The 24,510-nt window shown below is 47.2% G+C and overlaps 1 protein-coding gene across 3 annotated transcripts in view; it reads left to right on the forward strand.

Annotated features, from left to right (window-relative positions):
• LOC142771980 (uncharacterized) overlaps positions 1 to 24,510 on the forward strand; it is a 119,433-nt gene that overhangs the window by 72,267 nt on the left and 22,656 nt on the right. For all 3 annotated transcript variants that reach the window (XM_075874024.1, XM_075874025.1, XM_075874023.1), the window contains exons 2-5: positions 14,893 to 15,013; positions 22,563 to 22,714; positions 23,007 to 23,192; positions 23,736 to 23,868. In XM_075874024.1, coding sequence (XP_075730139.1) covers positions 14,893 to 15,013; positions 22,563 to 22,714; positions 23,007 to 23,192; positions 23,736 to 23,868 — 592 coding nt within the window. The remainder of the gene's footprint in view (positions 1 to 14,892; positions 15,014 to 22,562; positions 22,715 to 23,006; positions 23,193 to 23,735; positions 23,869 to 24,510) is intronic.

The following is a 24,510-nucleotide window of genomic DNA, read 5'->3' on the forward strand; positions in this document are numbered from 1 at the left end:
ATTTAGTAGCGATTGCGACATGTTCCATCACGCTGCATCGCCACATCACTGCGCAGCGGATGCCTATGCGTTTGGAAGGTTTTGTACACTTCACTCCGTGAAACGTCATAATGCGCGCTCCCAGCTGTTGTAGAATGAGCCGTGCGCAATGGTCGTGCCGTAAAGCTCCCCAGGAGGGAGCTGCATAAGTCATTCGATACCGCGAGGCCCGTTTAGTAAGCCGATCTGTAGGCCAATGTACTCAAAGGTATGAAAGATGGATATACGATACCTACTGCGATGTCGCTAAAAGAAGCAAAAAAAATATAGAAGCACTGATCGTACTTTTGCTCTATAAACGCATCCGCGGCAAATGCGTCTGTGCCGTTTGCAGCATCATTATCGTGCGGAATGTCTCTCTCCGGCCGACGTAGTACACGCAGTCTTATCTCCGTGAATCGTGCGCGTGATGTTTGAAAAAAATACATCGTACGCGCAACGTCCTAGCCGCGCCGCTGCCCTTTAATGCGAGTGTGCTGTGCTAAGAAAAAAAAATGCACAAAAACAGAGAGAAAATATTCGTGAGAACGCTGACCCAGCAGTATACACGTGCAGAGCCGGCCGTGGCACGAACTACGCATTTCGAGATCGCTACACATGCAGCAGAGGCAACGAAATCCTCTGCCCTTGGTGGACGGACTCAATTAGGACAGCCGCTTGCGTGTAGTGCTCACACGGTACACATCCTCCTTCCTCGTCCCGTGGCTTTCGTGCCTCGGGATTTTGTTCGCTGTGCAGATTTCGTGTTTGTTTTTTAACCTTGAACGCGCAGCTTAACGTAACAAATCTTTTAGAATCTCGTGGGTAGGCCCCTATCTCTGGTAAGGGGGAGGGAGGCCTTAGATGCCCCCATGCAGAGGCTCCGGCAGAATTTGTTTCTTTTTTTTTTGGGGGGGGGGGGAGGGGACACCTTGATCTGAACTGAGGTTGGGTATAGTTGGCTAAAATTAACTAGAGGCTTTGGTGCTTCAGTCACCATGGGAATGATGGGTAGCTCACAGGATTGCGGGCTTCGAACAAACACACTTGTGGGTTCGTTTATTGCTGTGTTGGTTTTGTTTAAAAGAAACAAAAAAAAAGGGTCACCTATCTGGTGTCTCCACCATTCTTTCAATATCTCGTAGATTGCCCCCCGCTCGCTGTTCTGCAGCGTAGCTGTCCACATAGGTCGGCAAAAATTGCAGAACTCACTCAAGCTCACTGGCCTCATGAAACTCGGCGAAAATTGACTGTTGGCGTCGTCAACACGAGCTATGAACAAAAAAAAAGTCATCGCTGATGACGTCATCGTATGCCGTAATAGTGACGCTGCAGATCGCCAGTCACTTCACGATGACGTCACCACATGGCATCGTCGCTTACACTAAGTTTCTTATATACACACTAGCAGGAACTCTGACGCTAGTGTCTACGGGAGCTGCAGCTCATGGTGCTTCAACGAGCATAGGAATTATGGGTAGTGCATTTGATTGTAGGGATTCGATTGTAGTGTAGCGATTGGCCGAATCGTCGTATTCGCGTGGCTTCAAGCCGCTTTGTCACGAAACAACCATTAGCAATAGTTATCAGTTACGCTTCACCACCTGAAGTTTTTAGGCTCGCCAATTCAAATCCGGTAACGAGGCTCGATACGGTGTGTTCTATTACGCGAAACAAAACCGAAACGCAGCAATAAACGAATAGTGCGATTCGAGGCCTGCAAGTACGAAGTCTGGGCCAATCCGCGTACTGCCCATCATTCCCATGGTCGCTGAACGATCGCGGCGCCAGAGTCTCATCTAGTTAATATTAGGAAACTCTATGGCCGCTTGGCCAAAGGTGGTGCCGATCACGGAGGCAGTGCAAAAGCCAGGTTGAGGCACGCGCAGAAAGCTCGCTGTGCCTCCAATTCCGGAGGCAACGCAAAACCAGGATAGGTGCAGAAAGCTTTAGGAGGTATCCGTGAAAGCATCAATGCGTGGACTAAGAAAAAAGAAGACGCATACGGATTTCGCCTTAGAGTCCCCTTAGGCGAATTCATTAGGGACCCTTTGAGTCTGTGTTCCCATGTAGATTTTTTCCTTCGTTTTAATCTGGCACATTGTTTTGCTGTTTTACCGGAGCTGTACACATAACATAGGTCGGAAAAAAAGAATGGAATTCACCGAAGAAATGTACTTTGCGCTTTGGACTCACGCGAACTCAGATTTATCAAAATTTTCCTGAGCCGGACTCACTCAGATCATACCCGCCGTAGTATGAATTGTTACACCTGAAGTCCTTGATGCGTCCTGGCAGTATCCTTTAGAAATACGTCGCCAAACGCGTAGTTTCAAAGCTCGCTTCTCATCAATATGGTGACAGAAAAATCAAGAGCTACAGTAGAGGACACTTCGATAGATTACAGCTTGTTATAAGCACCGAGGCCGCACGTTCCTGCACGGAGTGCTTGACCGGTGATTTTCTCGGTTGGTTTTGAAGGTGACCGCTGTTCGGGGTGTGTATTACCCACTTTCCGCGTGTGGAAGATGAGATGATAATGATGAGGATGACCATGAGTCAGTGAATGCTGCCGTACCTGCGTAACGTATCTCAGGAAAGCGTGTTACAGGTGAAGTGGTGGCCAGGCGAAGGTGGCAGCAATAGCGTAATAGACGGACGCGTGGCACAATGGTCGGTTTCATGATTGTAACTTCTTGGGCAGTAAGATACAATTGTATGCACTTGGAATGCGGGTTTTTGCGTGTGAAATTTGAAGCTCGTAATTCAGGCTTCTCCTCAAAAAGTCTCGTATCGCGGTAAAGCCTGCTTTGGTGGAGCCTTTTTACCGTGAAAGATAAGTAGTTAAGAATAATCAAATAAATGTGTATGGCGGAATAGATAGATAGATAGATAGATAGATAGATAGATAGATAGATAGATAGATAGATAGATAGATAGATAGATAGATTAGCCGTAATTTAGGCGTGACAGTGCTTCTACCCAGCATCTACCTTACGTCAACCGTCTGCTATGATGTAGCCTTGACCTATCACCCAGCCTCCACCAATAATCCATCTTCCCGTTGCCATAATGCACAAATATGATGATTGGTGGGTCCCATCATGAATACCGTGTGGCAAACTTCCAGTAGGGCCACTGTCCCTTTTTTTTATCCTCGGCTGGCGAAATCGAACATCGGAGAACCCGGAACCGCTTACGAAACGCGCAACTGAACCGCGCAGTCTCAGTTTGCCAACCGTTCGCTGCCACAGCTGAGAAAAAAAAAGATAACGATAAAAAAAAAGGGAGGGAGTATACGAACATGCTGTGCACAAGTAATAACCATAGAGTGTGTTGTTCGAAGCGGTTCGGATAGGCGAAGTCTTCGGTTGAGGTCTGGCGCGCCGTCCTCCAGCAGCCGAAGTGGTGTGGGACGAGCCAAGAAAACCGCGGCTTTTTTTCTTTCGCGAGAGAGTCGCGCTTTCGACATGCGCTCGCGGCTCGGCGCCCAGGCCGTGAAGCCGGCGACATTTGCGAAACGCGCGGAAAAAGATGCGCCAATGTCGTCCGACTCGAGAGGAGGGTGCTGCGAGTGACTGGCAGCGCGAGGATTATAGGACCACGGAAGAAGACGCGGTGCCCCAGCCGCAATGTCGTCCGATTCGAGAGGAGGGTGCTGCGAGTGACTGGCAGCGCGAGGATTATAGGACCACGGAAGAACACGCGGTGCAGTTCTATGGCCGAATGCGCCGACGCAGGATTTCGTTGCCGCCGACTGTATCGCGACCGAGGGCGACGCCGGAAACTGCCGGGAGATGGGACTACAGACGATCACGTCTGGTGTCTGCTGTACACCACGAAGGGCTGAGCCTGAAACCGAACCAGAATAGGCGGGGCAGGGAGACGTCAAGAGCTGTGCGCTGCATGGGTCGTGGGAAAGCTCAACTACAAGCACTGACAGCGCATAGCGCTGCAAGTGCGGCTAATTCCCGGATGGATGGATGATTTGAGAGTCCCCTTTACTGCGGAGCGATGGCATGTGTGGCACCAGGCGCGACATAAAAAAAAGAAGAAACCTTTTCGCTCTCTTTATATTTCTTAGCTTGTGTTGACCTAAAGTATTGTCTGCTTCGATTAAGTCCTTACCACAGGAGGAAAAAATAAACAAAATAACAGCCAAGTTATATCTTCCTTAACCATTTCTTGACCATTTTGCCATCTTGCGGGATTCCGCAGAAACTATTTGCAATATTCAATGTCCATGCGCTTCGGCTTGTAGATTCACGCGCTGCGCACTGCTAGCTTCATGAATGGTTTATTATTATTATTTTTTAATTTTCAATACTGTTAGGCCTATCGGGCTGTTACAGGGTGGGGCAGTTTACAATACAGAAAAAGTAAATACAAAGAGTATAAGAATATACAAACAGCATAGCACAAAGAGAACAATGCAAACTAAAAAAAAAACACACACACACAGGTATACACAACGCGAACAAAAATATATACAAAACAACAGCACTGCGGTTATACATAAGAATTTCGATGTTATACATCCAGTGATTGCAGTTTTTCGTCAAAACTTTAGAGCGAAATCACACCATCAAATATTTGCGGGCTTAGTTTATTCCAGTTTTCAATTGTCTTCGCCAAGAAGGAATGCTTGCAGACATCAACTCTGCATACGTAATGTCGCACAACATAAGGGCGGGAGGATCGAGGGGATATTCTGCCTGGAGGCCTCTAGTAGAGTGTGGGATCGATGTTTAGCATACCATGATGCAGTTTATATACATATATAAACAACTTTAGTCTTGCCATTTTTCTGCGTGTAGCTAAACTTGGAAGGTTTGCCTTATTAAATCAATGCAGTGAGGGATTCAGTCTTCTGTACTTATAAAAACACTCTCTCGATCTGATTTTTTAGAGTTCATCTGGTAGAACGACCGCACCAGAAAGGCGGTGGTTCCAGGTTTGATCTCCAAACCAGGACGAATTTTACGGCTAAGCTTTCTTTCCGAGCAATCCGTGCGGATTTCCTCGTCGCTTCGTGCTACAATTTCCTTTTCTCAAATTGGCTGTGTGTATCGCGGTGTAGTGTATCAAAGACAGCGCTGACAGCTCTAGGGATTTGTCGTCAGTTTTTATGTACCTTGCAATGGCGCTGTGCTTTAGTGACTGTCATGAAACGAGGGCTCCGTAGCCGCTGTTCACTGTGCAGGGTGCCCTCCTGGACTTCGGGAGGTGGCAGGTTCGAAATATTCTTACTGACAACAGTTGGTCGAAAACGCGTGTTCTCCCTACCCGGCGGTCTGTTTCTTTTCCTACGGGTTGTGTAGACGCCTGAAAGCGTCTTGAGTCCTGCCATTTTCTACGGCTTTAACCAGTATAAATCTTAGGAAACTGTTCACAGCCCCCTCTCGCCCCTCCATTTCCCATCCTATCCAGTCGGGTGATGAAGTAAGTCTAAAAGTTGCAACCTGCCATCTCTGTGTTAACTCCTGCCCTCAGCCGAGTTGGTTCCGAAGCGTCAGGAACGTAGGTCGCCAAAAAAGTAAAGAATGAAAAGATAAATAAAAATTGAAGGGAAAGGGGCAGCTCTCTCAGATTCGCCAAAATTTCCCTCACTCGCGTTCCGTGAGTGGGTTAGCGTATCATTACTTTTTGGATCATGGTCTTAATGTTGTTCTCTAGGGCAAATGTGCCGTGAAAGAGATTGCGGGAAAAGCTCGAACCCCCTCACCCCCGCGCTTTCTGTACTATGTAACTTGCGCCTCTGATCGATAACTATTGTGCTGGCGTATGAACGGTAGTGCGTTGAAATATCTGTGAGCAGACGTGGGTACAGATGCGAGCCGACGTCAGGCTACTGGTAGTAATGCTGAAGGGGAGTATAGATAGGAGCCGGGAATAACAAGCCGATCTGTTTTGTAGGAGCCATTCGAATAAGCCCAGCCAGAAAAGTGATCTCTGTCAAAACGTTAGGATTCCACGCAGAGAGTGGAAAGAGTGCGTGTTAACGTTTGCGTCTTAGATCCAAAACACGTGTGTTCAAAGGGGTGTATAAAGGAAAGAGGTCGTGTGTGTGTGGGGGGGGGGGGGGAGAAGGGGTGATATGGAGTGGCATGTGTACATATAGACACCAGTCACCGCCGGTCGCGGGGTTGGTTCAGCGGCAGTGCTTGCGTGAAAGAGAGCCATATGCGCCTGCTTTCCTAACCGTCGCCCGGCGGCGAAAAAGCTGTCGCCGGCCCGCGGCTTGCATTCTAGGGGAAGGGGGGGTTCGGTCGCACCCGACGGTTCTATTTTGGAGTCGGCGCACTTCTTGCTGGCCGGCCAAGAGTTCACCCCTGCGTGCCGTCTTCGGGGAGGCCGGTGCGGCACCCTGCAGGGCCGAGGCGCGGCCCCGGATAGAGGTCGGCCGACTTTGAGCACTCTTCTCCTTCTCTCCCGTGGCAGAGAGAGAGAGATAGAGTTGTATGTGCTCGCATGATCTCTCTCCGCCATCCACATGACGTCGCGACACGAGGCTCGCTCTTGAAAGACGACGGTGCACTTTCCCCTGCAGCGTGCCGTAACGGTGACACGGAAATTGGATAATGTTCGTGACCCGTTTTTCCGTAATGTCCCATGAAATGTCGACATTTGTCTCCGCCATGGAGATCACTCGACTCGCACACTACGCAGCTCGCCCGAGTGCTAAAATGCATCCGAGTGATCCCGACTTGGCCGCATTTCAATGGTTGTGGGACTGCAGTGTAATTCCGGTTGGGTGGAAATTTCGACTAACCGGAGTGAGCGAGCACGTCCGACTGGGCAGAATGTCAGTACGGCGAAGTACGAATCTCGGAAGAGTCGGGGCGAGTTCGACTGTAGAGGAAATTTCGGCTAACCGAATTCTGCCAGAATCTCGAGTTATCTGGGCGGATTCGGCTATATAGGTGAGAATTCATCTAACCGAATTGAGTCTAACAGAATCTCTGAGAGTCTGGCCGAATCCGGATGGGGCAATTGATATTGATCAGCCGGCCGGAGCTATAGTCTGGCCGAGTAGAACTGAGGAGCGCGACTGAGTATAATCTGTGAGAGTCTCGGTACATGTTAGGCTAATTTAAATCCCTCTCACCAACGAGGGTGCAAACGTGCGTTACTCAACGGGAGCCGTCGGTCCGTGGTCGTGAGGTGACGCTACATGAGCGGTGGCGCTGCTTGCGTCACACGTGCTTCCGAGCGCTTTTCCGCCGGAGATGCAATAGGCGTGTCTTCCCACTCCAATATCCTACGTCTGTCAGATTTCTTCCTTCGTGCTTCTTCTTTGTAGCTCGAAGCAATGCCGCCGCCGTGTCACGCACTGGCGTTGCAATGACGCTTCCCCATTGGCTGCCGGCACAGCTAAACGCTATCTCAAGACACCGTAAATTTAACAGAGCCAGCGTGACCGCCAATATTGTGAACACGAGGAATGCAATACGCCACGCCACGGATGTGTACACGACTGAACAAAACATAACTTCATATGATTTCCGTCATGAGGCACTGGATGAGGGGTCCTCTTCCCCATGACCGCGAAAGCACACGCGAAAGCTAGGTGATGGGCGAGAGAAGGAAAGAACTAGAAGAGAGGGTGGTGAATGGCTGGATCGGGCGCGTCTGGCCGGCGTTGATTAAAGAGAGGAGGCGTTTCTCTGACAGAATCCTGGGCCCTCTGGGTGACTCCGGCTGGTTGAAGTTTCGATGAGCCGGCTGGGTGAGTCTGGCTTAGTGGGATTTTGGAAGAGCGCGGGTCAATTTCGGCTAATTGTGATTTGAGTCTGACAGAACCGTGGAGGGTCTGGCTGAATGCGGCTGGGTCAAATTGCGATCAGCCTTACTTAAAGGCGTAAGCAGAAATTTATTTTGCGGATGGGAGGGGGGGGGGACCTCCTTGATTTCAGGAAGGGTTTGGGGAGGACACCTCCTTGAAATGATCATTTTTTGCTCTGTTTTCCACGCTCTTCCAACTTATTCATAGGCAGCTGAACATCGACATCTCTAGATTCCTATCTATTTGAGAAATGAGACAGTCATGCCACAAACATGCGTTAACATTACAGGAATACCGTTTCAACACCAACTGCTTCAAGTATTCTTTTTTAGGGGCGAAGCTTTTTAAAGCGGCACCCGTTCGTCCCTCGTAGTCGTAGTCGTAGTGTGTAACCTGTGTTACATTTTTGACCTGCAAGGTGGTGCCGGTGGGAGATTTCTCCTGTGCTTTGTTGAACAATAAAAAGTTCGCGGCGTGCGCGTTAATTAAAAGCCGAATGCTCCTGTCTCTCATTCCTAATCAGCAGCCTTGGCATGTACATTGAGCACTATCTGACAAGAAAGGGTTGCTACGTTATACTCGCTGGGTGCGCCCTCCTTAGTTTTAGAAAGGTTTAGCGAGCGTTGAGCCGCAGTGCCATGAATACAATGAACTGGTATATACTATGAACTCGAGATGGTTAAAGGTAAGAAGTAGACACGAAGCGCAAGCTGTAAGAAAGTAAAAGCAGAATTCCCCTGTCTCTCATTTCCCATTAGCAGCCATTGGCATGTACATAGAGCACTATGTGACAGGAAGAGGTTTCTACGTTATACTCGCTGGGTGTAACCTCCTTAGTTTTAGAAAGGTTTAGCGAGCGTTGGGCCGCAGTGCCATGAATACAGTGAACTAGTATATACCATGAACTCGAAGTGGTTAAAGGTGGGAAGTAGACCCGGAGCGCAAGCCGTAAGAAAGTGTGTGTGTGCCACCCCTCGTTTAGTCTTAGGAATGTCCGCTGGATGGTGGTGCTTCTATAAAGGGAATACATGATGAAAAGATGCGAGATGGTGGTACTTGGAGTGTTGAATAGATGGACGAACGGACACACAGACAGATGCATAGATGGACGCATGAACGGACGCAGGGGCGGATGCATGGACGAACGCAGGGACGGACGCACGAACAAACGCACGCACGGACGGGCGGATGGACGCACGGACTGTCACACAGACGGACGCATGCTTCGCCCCACTCTCCATCATTCACTCCGTGGATATGCTGTCATTTTTTCTCCTCAGAGAATGGTATAGATTGCCCTTATTTATATCCAACAGTAAATATTTGAATAATGTTTACCTTCCGTACTTGATTAACGTATTGAAGCCACCTAAACTTGAATTGATGTTTTTCGTGCTTTTTTTCGTAACGTTTACCATTCTTCAATGCTCTTTAAATATCTCAATTTATCAGAGCAATATGTAGTGCAGTTTCTTTGATGTTTATCAGTGACATTTTTTTCTGCATGATTTCAAAGATGTCTATGATGTACCATTTATGTGTACTAAACGATATTTGCCACCCCTGCACTCCATGTCCCCTGCACTCTATGTAACAATATCAAATATCTGTAATCATGCATTTTCACCTGTTCAATGTATGTGCATCTCTTGTGAATTTTGGTTTCCATCCTGCAATTGATACTGGCTGTGTTGTAAAAATAAATAAATAAATGGTGAACAAATTAGGGGGTCGGAGGTCACGGGTTTGGTGTGCCACCCACTGGCTACGCCACCCGTCAGTCTGGCTGAGCAGGATGCCTGCGTCCGGCTGAGCGAAACGTTGATGAACGCGTGTCCGGCTAAGTAGAACCTTGGGTGGTGTGGGGAAGTCTGGCTTAATAAAATTGGTGAGTCCGGCTGCGTAGAAAGTCGGTGACAGCGAGTATGAGCGCGTTCGGCTGAGTGAAATCTCTGAAATTCTGCGCACCGTGCCTAAAACGTACTGGTCAGTATATTTTGATATCATTTTGTTGAAGTCCTGCTCTGGGAAATTTCGACTACTAATGGGAGTGAGCCTGCCTAATTAGAATTCGCTAGTCCGGTTGAGTGTAAATGTCTCGTTTTTTTCGCGCGAGTCTAACTGGGCAAAATTTTGGCGCGTCTAAGTCTTGCGGTTCATGTTTTATACGTTAGTTAAATGCCGACTCGGTGCAATCGTTCTGCCCTTTTGCAAGACAGCATTGGGGGCCGCCGCGGTCACGGCCCGTCGTGTCATCTCTGAGGCCAACCATCTTCCCGTTGCAGCATATGCCACATTGCCGGCTCTCTGGCGAATCTTGTGGTTAACGCGTGCTCTACAACGACGTGGCACTTGTTTTGCCAGGTTTCAATGACCGTGAAGTGACGTCATCAGAGGTTGTTTGTTAGGAAGTAGTCGCAGCGTCAGGGGAGCGATAATGAATCACTATAGCGAGCAGGCGGTGACAAATGGTGTGGAACAATGGAAGTGAGAGAAAATCCCGTGAACAATTTGAGTTGGCGAGATTTATTTAGTTGCCACGGTGGCATGAGCGCTGGGACACCTGGCTTCAGCCTTGCCACTTGGGCAACTGAACATGCGGTCTTAGGTTTACGCGCACTTAAATGAAAAAAAAAAGAAGGGGGGGATGTAAAACAGGCGCTGTAAAAAAAAAACTAACGCGAAAAGAAGAGACGGATACAGAATAAAATTTCAGACACAATAGAGAAAAGTTGTTTTTCTCTTAGTAGTAAATCACGGCAACAGTAGTTGAAAATATCAAATCACCTCGCTTCCCGCGACATTAGCCGCTAAAATAAAATGCTGTTGGCGACGCAATATCGAATTTCTCGCACCAGTCACTACAGCAGCGTCGTAGATCTTGACGGCGTAAGCTAGTACCTACGTATTGTTACTAATGGGTAGCAATGAAACGCATTGTCATCCGAAACGGTCGTATACTCGGTATATCAAGTTCCAGGAAATTTTGGTGAGCAAATGTCGCAAAAAAAAAAAAACGATGAAATTTGTGACGCCACACGTGAAAGTTTCGGCGCCAAATGTAAGAACTAAACCTTGACACTCATTTTTCGTATATTAAAAAATCAATATTGCTTCAATTGAGGTCGTTCAAGTTTATCAGAGTACAGTTCATCACAGAACCATAGCTCCCACCCCCGAAACTTAGATGGAAGGGGATTGTTTTGCCGCGGGCAAGTAATGAAAATAGGTGTTCTTCAAGATTTTCAACAAATGCCCTCCCCCTCCCTGAAACAAAAAAAAAAAATCCCGGCTACGGGCTTTGTTTATTAATCTGAATGGACTCAATTCTTTACCTGATTGTCCATTTCATTGTACCTCTCATTGGGCTCAGTCGGTTCGGAGCTCGGTGGTGGGGTCATGGATTTCGTAAACTGCATGGTGCGTATGACTAAGCGTGTCTTAATCGAGGATTGAAAATAGAACAATCATGCTGCGGGGCTTTGTAATGATGAGAAATTGCCTGAATGCACTACTTATGCGTATCATCAACATAGAGCTGCAGTGCAAACTCTGAGTATTTGCGCGTTTGGGGCCGTTCGCGGAGGAAACGGCGACCAGCTGACGTCGACAAAGCTATAGCTGCGGATCTCGGAATTACTCATCTGAGCGTTGCAGCTGCGTCTGTTTGCGTCCACTCCCGTGCGGTCGGCCAACGCTTCGACCTACGCACTGTGGCGTGCGTCACACGGAAGCCCCAGTTTAAATAAATTAAACCGAATTAAACAAAGTAGGCGTAAATTAAACTGAACTAATTAAACCGACATTAAACCGTATCGTCTCTGGTGGATGCTATGGATATAAGAGATTTGCGAAACTTCATGCCCCCCCCCTCCCAGCAACAAGCTGTGCTAGAGGCCGTGCACAGAGACGCACTCTCTGGACAGCTCTGTCGCATCGCCCGCTTTAAGGGCTTTAGTCCAGATGAAAAACACACACTTTTTTTTTCCCAAAATAAACTGAATTCAACACGCGTGACCTGATTTGAACAGCGCCCAATGCTGTTCTGTATTCCAGTGAATATTCAGTTTAGTGAACTTTCAGTGAAGCGAACTATTTCGTTGGGTCCCTGAAAGTTCACTCTAGTGAGAGTTCACTGTAGTTTTCTATGTTAACACGGTAGGGTATCTAGCAATAGAGCATGTATTCGTTTACAATCACTGCGTATCATACATGGTAGTGGTTCTTGGTGGTGAGGTGCCATTATATCGTCTCCCTATGTGGATTCACGGCTCAGCGCATAACGTGGAGAATAACTGCAAGGAACGTAAAGACGACAGCGTATAAAATACCGGTGATTTGTCAACAAATTTCATTGAAGAGAATGCGGCTGCAAAGGGGAAGGAGAATCGGAGGAGCGTAAAGGAAGGTAGAAGGTGGTCGCTCTTGCGCAATTCAGAAGAGCGTCGCGACGCCATAAGAAGGCATCGTGCGTCGTGCTGTCTCTGAACACAAGCACACAAACGTCGCTCACTGTCCTTCCTTATCTCTCCGTGCACCCTCTACTCTTCGCGGAATGAACTTGTAAACAAAGAGACGTCGATTCCTCTTCTGTTTTTTTACGTGTATATTTGTTGATTCGTTCTTGCTCCGTGTGTGGTCTGGAGCACTTGTCGCCCAGACATCGGATTGAGGGCGACACGCGATACAAATTAGGCGGCGCGCCCTGATGCTTTCGTCTTTCTACCCGCGCCCCCTCGAGTTCTGGTAATACAAGGGTCCTCTTTGTTTTGCGTGGCTCTGCGGCGTCTGCGGGCTTGATTCCGGCGTAGCGACGCGACCCTTTTCACTGTGCTGCAGCTGCCGGCTCTCTCCATCCTCTGCAAGTGAGTGAGCCTGACGGAGAAAGGGAAAAGCCACCGCTATGGACGGTGTAGCTCATGTCCGCGTGGCGCGCCGTCGCTCGGTTTGGTGAAATATTTATCCCGTGTGCGCTATAGTGATGCCTTTTTTTTTTCATATCTTCGTGTGCTTCGCGTGCTTCAAAAGTATGAGCACGCACACACACAGACCCACAAAAAGAGGGGAACAAACATGAAACTCGATGAAGAGCGAAGAGAGACATGAGCTGTCTGCAATGCGACTATACGAAGCGTGTGCTGTTGCATTTCACTTGTGGACTGTTGCCGTGTGCCTTTTTTAATTATGTTTTTTTTCTAATGAAGGATATATCTCTCTTTTCTGTACGATTCAGATGATTTGTAATTACCTTTAATATATTGAGATTGAGTTATTTGTGGCGTGTAGGGCAGAAACCGTACTACACCTATGGTCGTCAACTCTTTCACGAAGGCCTGGAAAGGGGGATGCGTACAATATCATAGCGAGTCAGCAAAATCGGCTTATTATTGTGGTACGTCTTCCAGATAAATTCGTTGTTCTCTTATAGTTGCGGCCCCATGAAGTATCTGAGCTGACAACGTGCTGCTCTCGCTGGAAAGTGTATACTCGTAAACGTAGTCGCACTTCACGCGAAAATTCGCCTGAAGTGGCTGATTGAGAGAGAATTATCGTAATGTGAAGCTGGAGAGGTTAGCCTGGTTTTTCACCTGACAGGCTATACTCCAGTTGCCGGGTAATGACAATGATAAACACACAATACATACAGTTACATACGCGCATAACAGTCACATAACACATACAGTCACCCACACTCACTGCACTATTTACAGCGTTTCGTTCAAGCCTGTGGTCCGTAAGAATGTCAGTAACGCTTTTGTAGAGTAACGCACTGGAGGTGTTCTGCCATGAGCCTAGAATATTTTTCAACTCCAAGTTCGTGTCCTGTTGTATTTTTAAGGCCACCTTCAGAGACTGTTTCTCTGATGCGTATTTCGTACACTCACAGAGGACATCGTTGATGCCTTCAACGACGTTACATTGGGCACAAAATTCTGAGTCGGACATTGCAAATTTGTTCCTGAAGTGGTTCGTATACGCAACGTTTAATCGGATGCGGTGTAAACACGTTTCACCTTCCCTGTTGAGATTTCGCGGCATCCTGAAGTCACACGATGGATCGATCTTGTACAGAGGCCCACATTGAAGCCTCTCGTATCCACCATTAGCAACCACAACACTGCTTTGTGCGAGTTATTGTGAGAACTTCGCGTTCATCAGCGTGAGGCGTGTTGTTGACGATGCGTTAGTTGACATGATAATTTCCAAGTGGACGGTGCGGCACAAATCGTGGACATAGCTGTCGCTACGAAGACAGTTCAAGACTCGGGACAGTCCCGCAAAATCAGGCACGGTTGGTAACCTTATGTAACCCTTCCATTCTTGGAACGTGGGTGAGCACCGAAGTGGACGGGTGCACTTCCGGCTTCGTCGCCGTCCTTCATCCAAGCACACTGGTCCTCGGATGCTCTTACAATGTGCGGCTGTCACACGCTTGCTACTACTTTACGTTGACCTTGCCTGCGCAGCGCCGCGGCCCAGCTAACGCGGTGATGCACTTACTGGTTTTCAACGCGATGTCGATAAGGAGCTTGTGGCAGAATTTCCGGAAATTCGGGACAGACGCAGTAAATGGGTAGACTTTAATGATTTGAAATTAATCCTGAGTTTCTCACTTCGGCATACCTCGCAATCAGGTCGTGGTTTTAGTGCATAAAACATACCAATTTCTTATATATTTTTAAACTGAGCGTCCTAACGTAAGTGTCTCCGCCATCTTGCTGCTATAATTTCGATAGGCTCTACGTCACAGCTGCATTGTAGCAACACACGTTTCCTTAATACCAAAACTGCACTCTTTTACCCGTGGGTTAATGACCAACATATAGCGAAAAAGGTGAGCGACACAGAGCATTGTCATCATTTTTTTTCTATATCCAGAGATGTCTTTGTATTAACATAAAAAACACCCCGAATTCGTTCTGCCTGAATTATAATAGCGCAGTTATTTATTTAACTTCATGATAAGCGCTGTTACATATCACAGTAGTTACCAGAACGTTACTCAACTTGTTCGACTATATACTCCAGAGTGACCTTCTCGGTGCACGCAACTAAAGAGGAGTCGTGTCGTTTTTCTGTCGTTGCAGGTGGCGATCAAGACGATCAAGAAGTCCAAGATTGAGACGGAACAGGACTCTCTACGGATCAGGAGGGAAATCCAGATCATGTCCTCTATACAGCACCCTTACATCATCCACATATACGAAGGTGAGCACGAGTGTTTATTAGCAAGTCATGGTTAAGTATCTTATATCGATATGTACAGTCGCACTCGGTATGACCTGCAACACGGGAGCACGTGGCCTCCAAGTTCAAAGACTGTGCATGGCTTCCACTAGCCCTTATTTCATTGTTAAGCCGACTTCTCTCACTTGGGTATGATCCCAAATAAGAATATAAATAACTTGAAGCAATGATCAGCCTTTAAACTCGTGAAGCCACGCGCTCCCATGTTGCAAGTCAAACTGAGCGCGACTGCATAAACGAAGATGTCGCTTAATGTAAACAGTTCCTTGTATATCCATGGAAAGGAAAATTATAAGTGCCTTAAGGGACAAGAAGAGAGCGGAGTGGGTCAAGGAACAGACGGGCGTTAAGAACATCTTACGCCGCTGTCACGCGGCCACATTTGATCACGATCGTACCTGATCCCGATTCTGCAGCTCTTATACGCGAGCTGCAGAAGGGAGCCGATCACTGTTGAGAAACTTGATCCCAATAGGGCTCGTTGGGCTATCAGCAGGATGTGACGCCGGTATCAGTCGAAACCATGGGCAAAGCGTATAGCGCGAATGCAAGGCAACCGCTGCCCATTAAGAGTCGCAGACAGGATCTCAAGGGAAGGCAAACGTGTGAGGGGAAGGCAGAAAGTTAGGTGGGAACACGATATACTCTGTTAAACGATGTTAAACACGTGGCACTTGAAAGCGCAGGACCGGGTTCATTAGCGGAACATGGAAGAGGCATTTTGCCATTCAATGGGCGCAGTGAGGCTGATGATGATGATGCTTGTGATGATCGTCATCATGAAGACTCCCGGCACAGTCTTGGTCACGCGCGGCTAAAGCTTCCGGAACACGCGGATATCACCATTACGCCATCTCCTCGTGGGTAGTCCGATGGCGTTTCGTACTGAAGAAGCTAGGTTTAAAAATAAACGTGGAACTAATTTTATCCTTCGGAGGGATTACATTAGGTTATAGCCACAGGGAGGTTTTCTCTGCTGTGTGCGAGTACATAAGGGCAACAGAGAGATTACCCTGTTAGCCTATTGTTATTATTTACGGCTACGAGACTACCTGAATGCCTGAGTGAACACACTTGATGATCCTGCCGCCCGATTCTTGGCCGATCCCCCTTTGTGGGCGAGTGCCAGCAAATCCGAAGGTCCATCACCATCATCATCATCGTACTGAAGCACTTGCATGCTATAGCGAGCGTCTCTCGGGGACTCATTAGGAAAGAGCCACCGTCCGCGACATTCATTGCGTGAGCGCTCGAAGGCTGCTCGAAACGGTGCCGCTCGTTCGTTGTATACTCGCGAGGGTCCCGTATATTCCGGTATACAGCTTGAAAGCGACGTCCCCGACGAGTTGGTGGGCACGTGACCTTGGTCCCGGTTACGACACGAGTTGAGACGCCCAGATGCGACGTCCCTGGCTGCGTTTCAACGGTGATGAAGAAAAGGAGGGCGGGCTTATATACTTGGGTGGGCTAACGCTGTGGTGGCGCCGAACAACGGACACTCGTTGACGTCGTCAAAATTGGGACCCGAAGGAATTGCTTCGCATCGTTGGCTAACTTTGAAAGCGAGTCGCTTTTTTTTTTTTTTACGATAAGTCTCAAGGTTGTTGGGGGAAACGCTTGGCGCATGGTGCGGCTGTCACTCGCTATATACTGTCGTCACTGCCAGCAGTTGCAGGCCGTGTCGTGGTAGCCAGTGTATGATGTTCGCGAGTTCGATTCCGGCCGGGTCATGATTCGATGCGGATGAATTGCAGAGGGCCCGCGTGCCGAGGCTCAGCTTATACGTTACTGGGAAACTCAAGTGGACTTAAAGATTATTATAAGGAAAAGTATATGCGGCGTATATCATGACCAATTGTAGACATTTGGCAAGCGTTAGGAACACCACCACAATTCGATTGGGTATTAATACACCGCGAATTTTCGCTACATCTCTCTCGAACAGCAAGCTCGTATAGACGATTAAAAGAGAGACAAATCACACGGTCCCCTATTGCATTCGCCTAAGACAACTCGAAGACGAGATACTTCTTATTTCACTTCTCAATCGATTGCATTGAAGAATCCTTAGCTTTCGGTATTGGGCGAAGCCATTCCATTTCGGTGTCACCTATTGCCTGTTGAGACCAAGCTATGCAACCAATCGTGCAGCTAACCGTCCCCTTTGGGTGAACGTTCATTTGATTGATGTGTGGGGTTTAACGTCCCAAAACCACCATGTGATTAAAAGCGACGCCGTAGAGGAGCGCTCCAAAAATTTCGAATACCGGGGGCTCTTTAACGTGCACCCAAAGCTGAACACACGGACCTATAGCATTTCCGCCTCCATGGAAAATGCAGCCGCCGCAGCCGGGATTCGATCCTGCTACGTGGGGGTCAGTATAGCCGAGTACCTTAGCCACTAGACCACCGTGGCGAGGCCTTCGGATGAACGTGAAAGCGGTAAACGAGAGCATGGCCTTGGCGTCTGGAAAATGCAAATTGTTTATTTATTTGTGATTCGCTGTATGTATTAAACAAATAAATTTATAAATAAATAACTAATTTAAACGTAAAAGAAGATAATAGAGGAAAAATTATATTTTGTGTGACTGTACTATAACAGTCGAGCTGACATCTCAAATGCGGTCGTGCAGGGAAGGTGTGAGCGAAGTAGTAAAAAAAACTCTAAAATAAAGCAGGGACACAAAATAACATATCTTATAGAAAGAGATAGCTTTAAGATGCAGCTTCTGGAAGGCCTTCTCTTTCTCTCTTTGAAACGATATACCTTTTCTTTCTTCTTTTTTTTTTCAAAATTAGATAGCTGTCTTTCATTAACCTAGGGAGATTCTGTTCGGCGGACACTTACACCGTTATCGTCGCTCACTCGTACACATTGCAACCGCTGCTTACCGTGCGTACTCGTTTACCCTGCATACGTTTATCGCTTCACAATAGGCGACCGCGAGTGCCACGCCCAATGGCCGTCCAGCAGACGACTGCGCCGAGTGATCTCGTATGCGGCATTGAATTATTCATCGCCACCCTGCACCCCCCTCCTCTCCCCTTCTTGCATATACGAAGGGCTATAGTGCTGCCAAGTGCTGGGTTTATACGTCCTCCAAGTGCCGTATACCTCAGTTTAACCTCTCCTATGGCTTTCTCCTCATTCCTGTCAAGTGCCGTGGTTCATTAATCCATTTATTTATTTATTTATTTATTTATTTATTTATTTATTTATTTACTTACCTATTCATTCATTCATTCATTCATTCATTCATTCATTTATTTATATATAGCACTCTCAAGGTATGAATACGTCGCAGAAGGGGTGTGGTTTACGTATAAGAAAATAAAAAATAAAACATAACAGTAACAGTGAAATGGAAGCATTATACAGAATAATTAGAAAGAAACTTTTAAAGGCGCTTTTGCGAGCATCTAGTGAAGTGAACTACACATATCATAGAAGAAACAAATGTGTAATGCTACAGTAAGGTTGATGGGACATTTTTAAATCCAGTTGTGTCGGTTATACCACTTGTTAATGCAAGTAAGTGGTTCCAATATCCGGCTGTTCTGGGAACAAATTATTAGGAGCCGTGCAGTAGTTGAAAAATATGTGTTAACCTGATGGCAATTATCGAGTAGATAGATACGGGACCAGTTGTGGCGTCCTAGCTTGAGAGAGATTCTTACTGCGCCACTGTCCCCCACTCCATGTGCACCTGCTTCCACTTCGAGAGTCTCTATATCCGGAGTGGTTTCATCGCTTCTGCGCAGTTTCGGTGGCGTGTTCCTGCCGATGAACTATTTGCTAGAGCAAACATCGAATCCGCATTTGATGCAACATCGTACTCGAATAATAATAATAATAATAATAATAATAATAATAATAATAATAATAATAATAATTGTGATGGTTTAACTCCCAAAATCGCGACATGATTATGAGGGGCGCCGCACTAGAGGGCTCCGAAAATTTAGACCACTTCGTGTTCAATAATGTGCGCTTAAATATACACTAAAATTTCGAGCAAGCAAGCGGCCCTCGCCTTTCTTCGGGAAATTTCAAATATGCGACCTCTTCTCCGCTCCGGCTATTTTCGCTGTTGCATTCGTTTTTTTGATTCGCCGTCCTTGGGGGAACAAATAAAAAAAACAATGAATTCATGCGCATTCAGGAAAGAATTTTATTAGAAGCACCGGTGTGCATTCTTTATTCTTAGCAGCTCTTCTGCCGTCATCTCGAATTTTGATCAATTACTATTTGAGTGAAGAAAGAAAGTAAAAAAATGGCAGCATATCCACTCGGTGAATTATGGTGAGTGGGGCGAAGCATCCGTCCGTCCATTCGTTCTTGCTTCCGTCCGTCCATGCATCCGCCCCTGCGTCCATTCGTCCGTGCAGCCATCAATGCGTCCGTCCATGCATCTGTCTGTGTGTCCATTCGTCCACATATTCATATTGTTTATTGACGCGTCTTGGCATATATTCTGGGCCAGTGTATACGAGCAGCCGGCACCTGCCGCTGGCAAGAACAACTTCAATGAAATCCATACGCTTTCTTGTCTATAACGTTTTTTTTTTAAGTGCTTAGCATTTATGAATGAACACCAAGTCGCCCAACAAAACGTTGTCTTTAGGTTTTTTGTTTGTTTTTCTTTTTCTATGGAAAGTTCGCGTTGATAGACGGGCTGTGGCGGTTAATTTTTTTTTTCGTAAGACATATGGGCGACGCCATCGTAGTCTGTTGAGCCGATGCTATATTGTTTTTATATATTCCGACATGAATGATTAAGGCCATGAAGCATCGTATGTGCTAACTCAACCTTCCTAATTCGTACGCGTCTGCGGTAACACTGTTCGTTTAGTTGTTAAAAATGCAAAACACAATGTTTAACAGCCGAATATGACGGTACTGACACCCATCCGCGAGATAGCCCATGGTGCGCAGCTGCTCCAGAATTTTCCTTCCTCCGTGCACCCTCTGCCGCAGAACGTGTAACATCGCTCCCCTGCTCTCTTCTCTCTTGCTTGTGGACTGCTTTCAGTGGTCTGCAGAAAATAGCGCCGCCTTTCGTTTTGCCAACAATACTACCGCCCCCGCTGGGCCGACTGTTTCCCCGCCTTCGAAGTTGTCAGTCTCTTGTCGAGTGCGCCAATCTCGCGCCGGCAGGGGAAAGCGCTAAACCGCGTGGGCGTGCTCGAAAAAGACGACGGATTAGGAGCCAAGGATCGAGGCGACGAGATAGAAAGTAGCGCACGAGATTTATGGTTTTCACCCCTCATCTCCTTCGCTTTTCTGCCCGAACGAAAGGACGTTCGTTATTCTTGGCTAGAATGCGCGATTTGCTTGGCGCCTGTTTTGCATGTTGTTTCTTTTTGTCTCGATGCATCTATATCGGAAGAGTCGGCCAGCCTGGGTTTTCTCAGACACCGAGGTTCGTGTTGTGTTTACGCGCGCTCGGCGCCGGAAGGTGTAGGCGGCGGAAATTGTGCCAAAATTTCGGGCCAGTACGTTCGAAGGGCAAGGACGACATGTGCGCCTTTTGGTTCCTCACTATGGGAACCAGCTGGAGAGCAGCACTTTTGGGTGCCTTCTTAGCAAGCTGTTGTACAGCGCTGTGCCGCTGCGTGTTCAAGGGAACACCACAGTGTTTGTACAATGCCTTGATCGGCCGTTTTAACAGCGGGTACCGGCAAGCTTTTGGCTTGCTAAAGGGGGCTTGGAAAAGTACTGACGCCTTGCAATGTCTAAGCGCGCGAAATGCACAAAGACGGAGCTGAACATCATAAAAGTCCTTCTTTCTTTTTTCTTTCTTTCTTTCTTTTTCTATATTTCGTTTCCTTTCTTTCTGTATTTTTTTGTTTCTTTTTTTCTTGTTCTTAAACGCAGCTGTGCAATGCCAACGAGCCGAAGAGACCGCTCTAATCTGTCGTCCAAGAGTCGTGATCTTCTTTATGTAGTCTATATCATTTCAGACTTCCCTACATTACGTTTCCACTGGATTGGCGCACTGTAAGCATTTGTTTAGGCTGGTACTGACCACCTCGTGACCATGCAACGTGACCCAGTTGGTGAAGGAAAAAAAGCGGAAATTCGAGGGCTCGTAAATCCGGCGATTGAACATTTGCCAGGAGAAAAATTCTCGCGCACCGCCGCGTTCCTATCACCACTGTTGAACAAAATACGTGCATGCAGAACTTGCAGAAGCGCCCGAAAAAATGCCAGAGTGGTTACGCTGAGCGTTGCAATGGGAACTGCCTAGAAAACCCCACGACGTATATATATGAGCTCACAAGTGCACACACACACACACACACACACACACACACACACACACACACACACACACACACACACACACACACACACACACACACACACACACACACACACATATATATATATATATATACATATATATATATATATATATATATATATATATATATATATATATATATATATATATATATATATATATATATATATATATATATATATCTATATATATATAGCGAAAAGGCAAAGGAAAGGCAGAAAAGTTCACCGGGTAGTATAGTACCTAGCTGGTTGACTACCCTGCAATGGGGGAGGACGGAGAGGAAAAAGCGTGCAGGCAAAGAAAAGGGACAAGTGGTGTTTCATGTGCGGTCACATCACAACGTTAATCGTGTAGTCAGAGGTGTCACAGAGCTCGGTTGTCTCTTGAAAGGGGAGCAGTTCTACCGTTTGTAGCCCACATATGGATGAAGTTCATTGTCTTCTCTTTTTGTTTATTTGTTTTTTTTTAATAAATGTTTTGTCGCACCTGGTTTGAAGCTGCAAGCGCTCGGTTTTCGTTCTTGAAATGATGAAGGAATACGATGATAAGGTTCAGTCGTCATCATTGCCATCATCACAATCATGATGCCGGTATATGTTCAACTGGCCTCGTCACAGTCACGAGCACCAAATGACAAGAAACTTGCCCCCGCCTCAATGAAAGCGAACACAATGCGACCATTTATGTCTCACTCTCTCTTTATTTTTATTGATAATACCGTTAGAGTGAACAATATTTTGATAATGTAGTTGTTAAAGAGAAAAAGCCGCCTTCTGCGATTTTACAAAACAGCGTTTGCTAAAGCTGGCTTCTCGGCAGTATAACTGACTAAGTGGAGAAGCCTGCTTTACGGCCAACACATCGTCGCTGACACTGAGTGCCGCTGTGTTAGAAATGTCGAATTAGAGCAAATAAACGCTAACATAGAAAGCTTAGTCCGGCTTGTCTTTAAGTGCCCGCTTTTGTTTACGCTAATTCCCCATTAACAATGTAAGGCCAACCAGCTCAAGTCTGGAGTGTCACGTTAGGTAACTATAAGCGAGAAAACGGACCAGTTTGGATTGAACGTGGGTCGTTTTGAATTTTAAACCCTGACTTGTATCCTCATACGTGGCTCATCTCGGCGCGGTTGTTCCGCCAAGGTGCAATCAATACACCGAGCAATCAAGATGAGCTCCAGCTCACTTTGCTCGCAGTATTCGAGAACAAGGACAAGATCGTCCTGGTGATGCAATACGCGAGCGGAGGCGAGCTGTACGACTACGTCAGCGAGAGGAAAGAGCTCACCTCCGAGGAGGCGCGACGAATATTCCGCCAGGTGGCCTCTGCAGTCTACTACTGCCACAAGGTAAGTGCACATGAACGCCTTAGATTTATTATTGTTTTTCAATGTCATTGCTAGCACATTCTATTATTGCAAATAGCTGAACATTATTGAAGTAGCTGCAAGTAGCATCTAGCTATGTTGTTTAGCCATGGTGGTACAAAATGCATCTCACGTCTTCGCTTTGTAGTGCTAATGAAGGCGTTCGAATATGTCTGCCCACTTAGGCTCACTTCAGTTTGAATCTTTATGCGCACCTACTCCTTTCCTGATCCGGCTTGCACGAACTTCTCGTGGGGTGAATGTTCATCTGCAGAACAAGATCTGCCACCGCGACCTGAAGCTGGAGAACATCCTGCTGGACGAGAAGGGCAACGCCAAGATCGCCGACTTCGGCCTGTCCAACGTGTACGACGAACGCCACTTCCTGAGCACCTTCTGCGGGTCGCCGCTGTATGCTTCGCCAGAGATCGTCAAGGGCACGCCGTACTACGGACCAGAGGTGCGTGACCTCACTGCTGTGGGCACTTAGGCAGGCGACCAAATCAGCTTTTCTCACAACGCGCACTGCACGACGTGTTTTGGGCGAGTGAACTGGTGTTCCGTCAGGGCAGCAGCGGTTGTTGCCAGGATTATAGGCGTGCGCACAGGGTGAGACATTTGCTTACGTTAGCAATGCCCCGTAAAATGAAGTGACGTCCTGCTGCTGCGCAACTGATTGGTTAAGAGGTTTGCGACTCAAAAATTGAGCAACGACCGGCTTAGCCAAAGCATGCAGTCACTTTACAACCCAAGCGGCCATTTCCGATCAGTCGTATTGCGACTAATCTTATTACACGATTGGTGCTGTTCGCGTGTCGCGTGAACGATCCTTGTACTTAATAAGCAATGTAGGTGCTGTTCTATTTACGTATTCTTTAGCTCACCTCTAAGATGAGCTGCCCCAGTATACACTGTTTACCGCGAGACCCCCCCCCCCTCCCTTGTATGTTTGCATAGTGCACCGACTTGCATACTATGTATAATAAACTCCTTGCTTCTTCAGGTGGACTGTTGGAGTCTGGGTGTTCTCCTCTACACGCTGGTGTACGGCGCCATGCCTTTCGACGGCAGCAACTTCAAGCGGCTCGTGCGCCAGATCTCCGAGGCGGACTACTACGAGCCCAAGAGGAAGTCAGGTGAGCGCCTCTTGTTACTGCTTCTTGTTCCAGCCGTCGATGACGAACGCGTCGCCCAAGTCTACAAACACGTGTACGAAATGCAAAAGTATTGCTTGCTCGCCGCCGTTATTATTAACCATGCCTCGGCGCGTTGCATTTCGAGTATTCCACTAAATTCGCGTAACATTCACAACGCTAAAAAAAAAAAAAGCAGTGTGGGAAGTGTGGCTGGAAATTCCGGAAGTGGTTTTTTTTCTTCTTTTTTTTTGCGGGGAGACAGCTGAGACGTGGCGCAGCTGTGGGGACAATAAAAACAATGTGCGTGCATTGCACGCGTTCAACGACCATCGATATATAGCGGAGTCGAAGGCCTTCGACACCTTGTGCTTCGACCGGCGTGTACACCGGACATATTTAAAATTTATTTCTTATTTTTTTTTTAAAATTGTCGCAAATTTTCCTGATGCTTTCCCTGATACGCAAGAAGTTGGTATTTCCGTAGCCCCGCGCAGGGCTCTCATTAGGAGGGCGAAGTTTAGCCCCACCCCCTCCCACTATATTGGTCGAAACGTGCTGTCGCTTTCCTAAAATTAGGCGATGTAATGCTCTGTCGTGTGGAGGCATGGAAACAACAAAAGCCAAGAGGGTACCCTGACAAGA

The sequence above is a fragment of the Rhipicephalus microplus genome, chromosome 9, assembly GCF_043290135.1.
Source record: "Rhipicephalus microplus isolate Deutch F79 chromosome 9, USDA_Rmic, whole genome shotgun sequence".
In the NCBI taxonomy this organism is placed as follows: domain Eukaryota; kingdom Metazoa; phylum Arthropoda; class Arachnida; order Ixodida; family Ixodidae; genus Rhipicephalus; species Rhipicephalus microplus.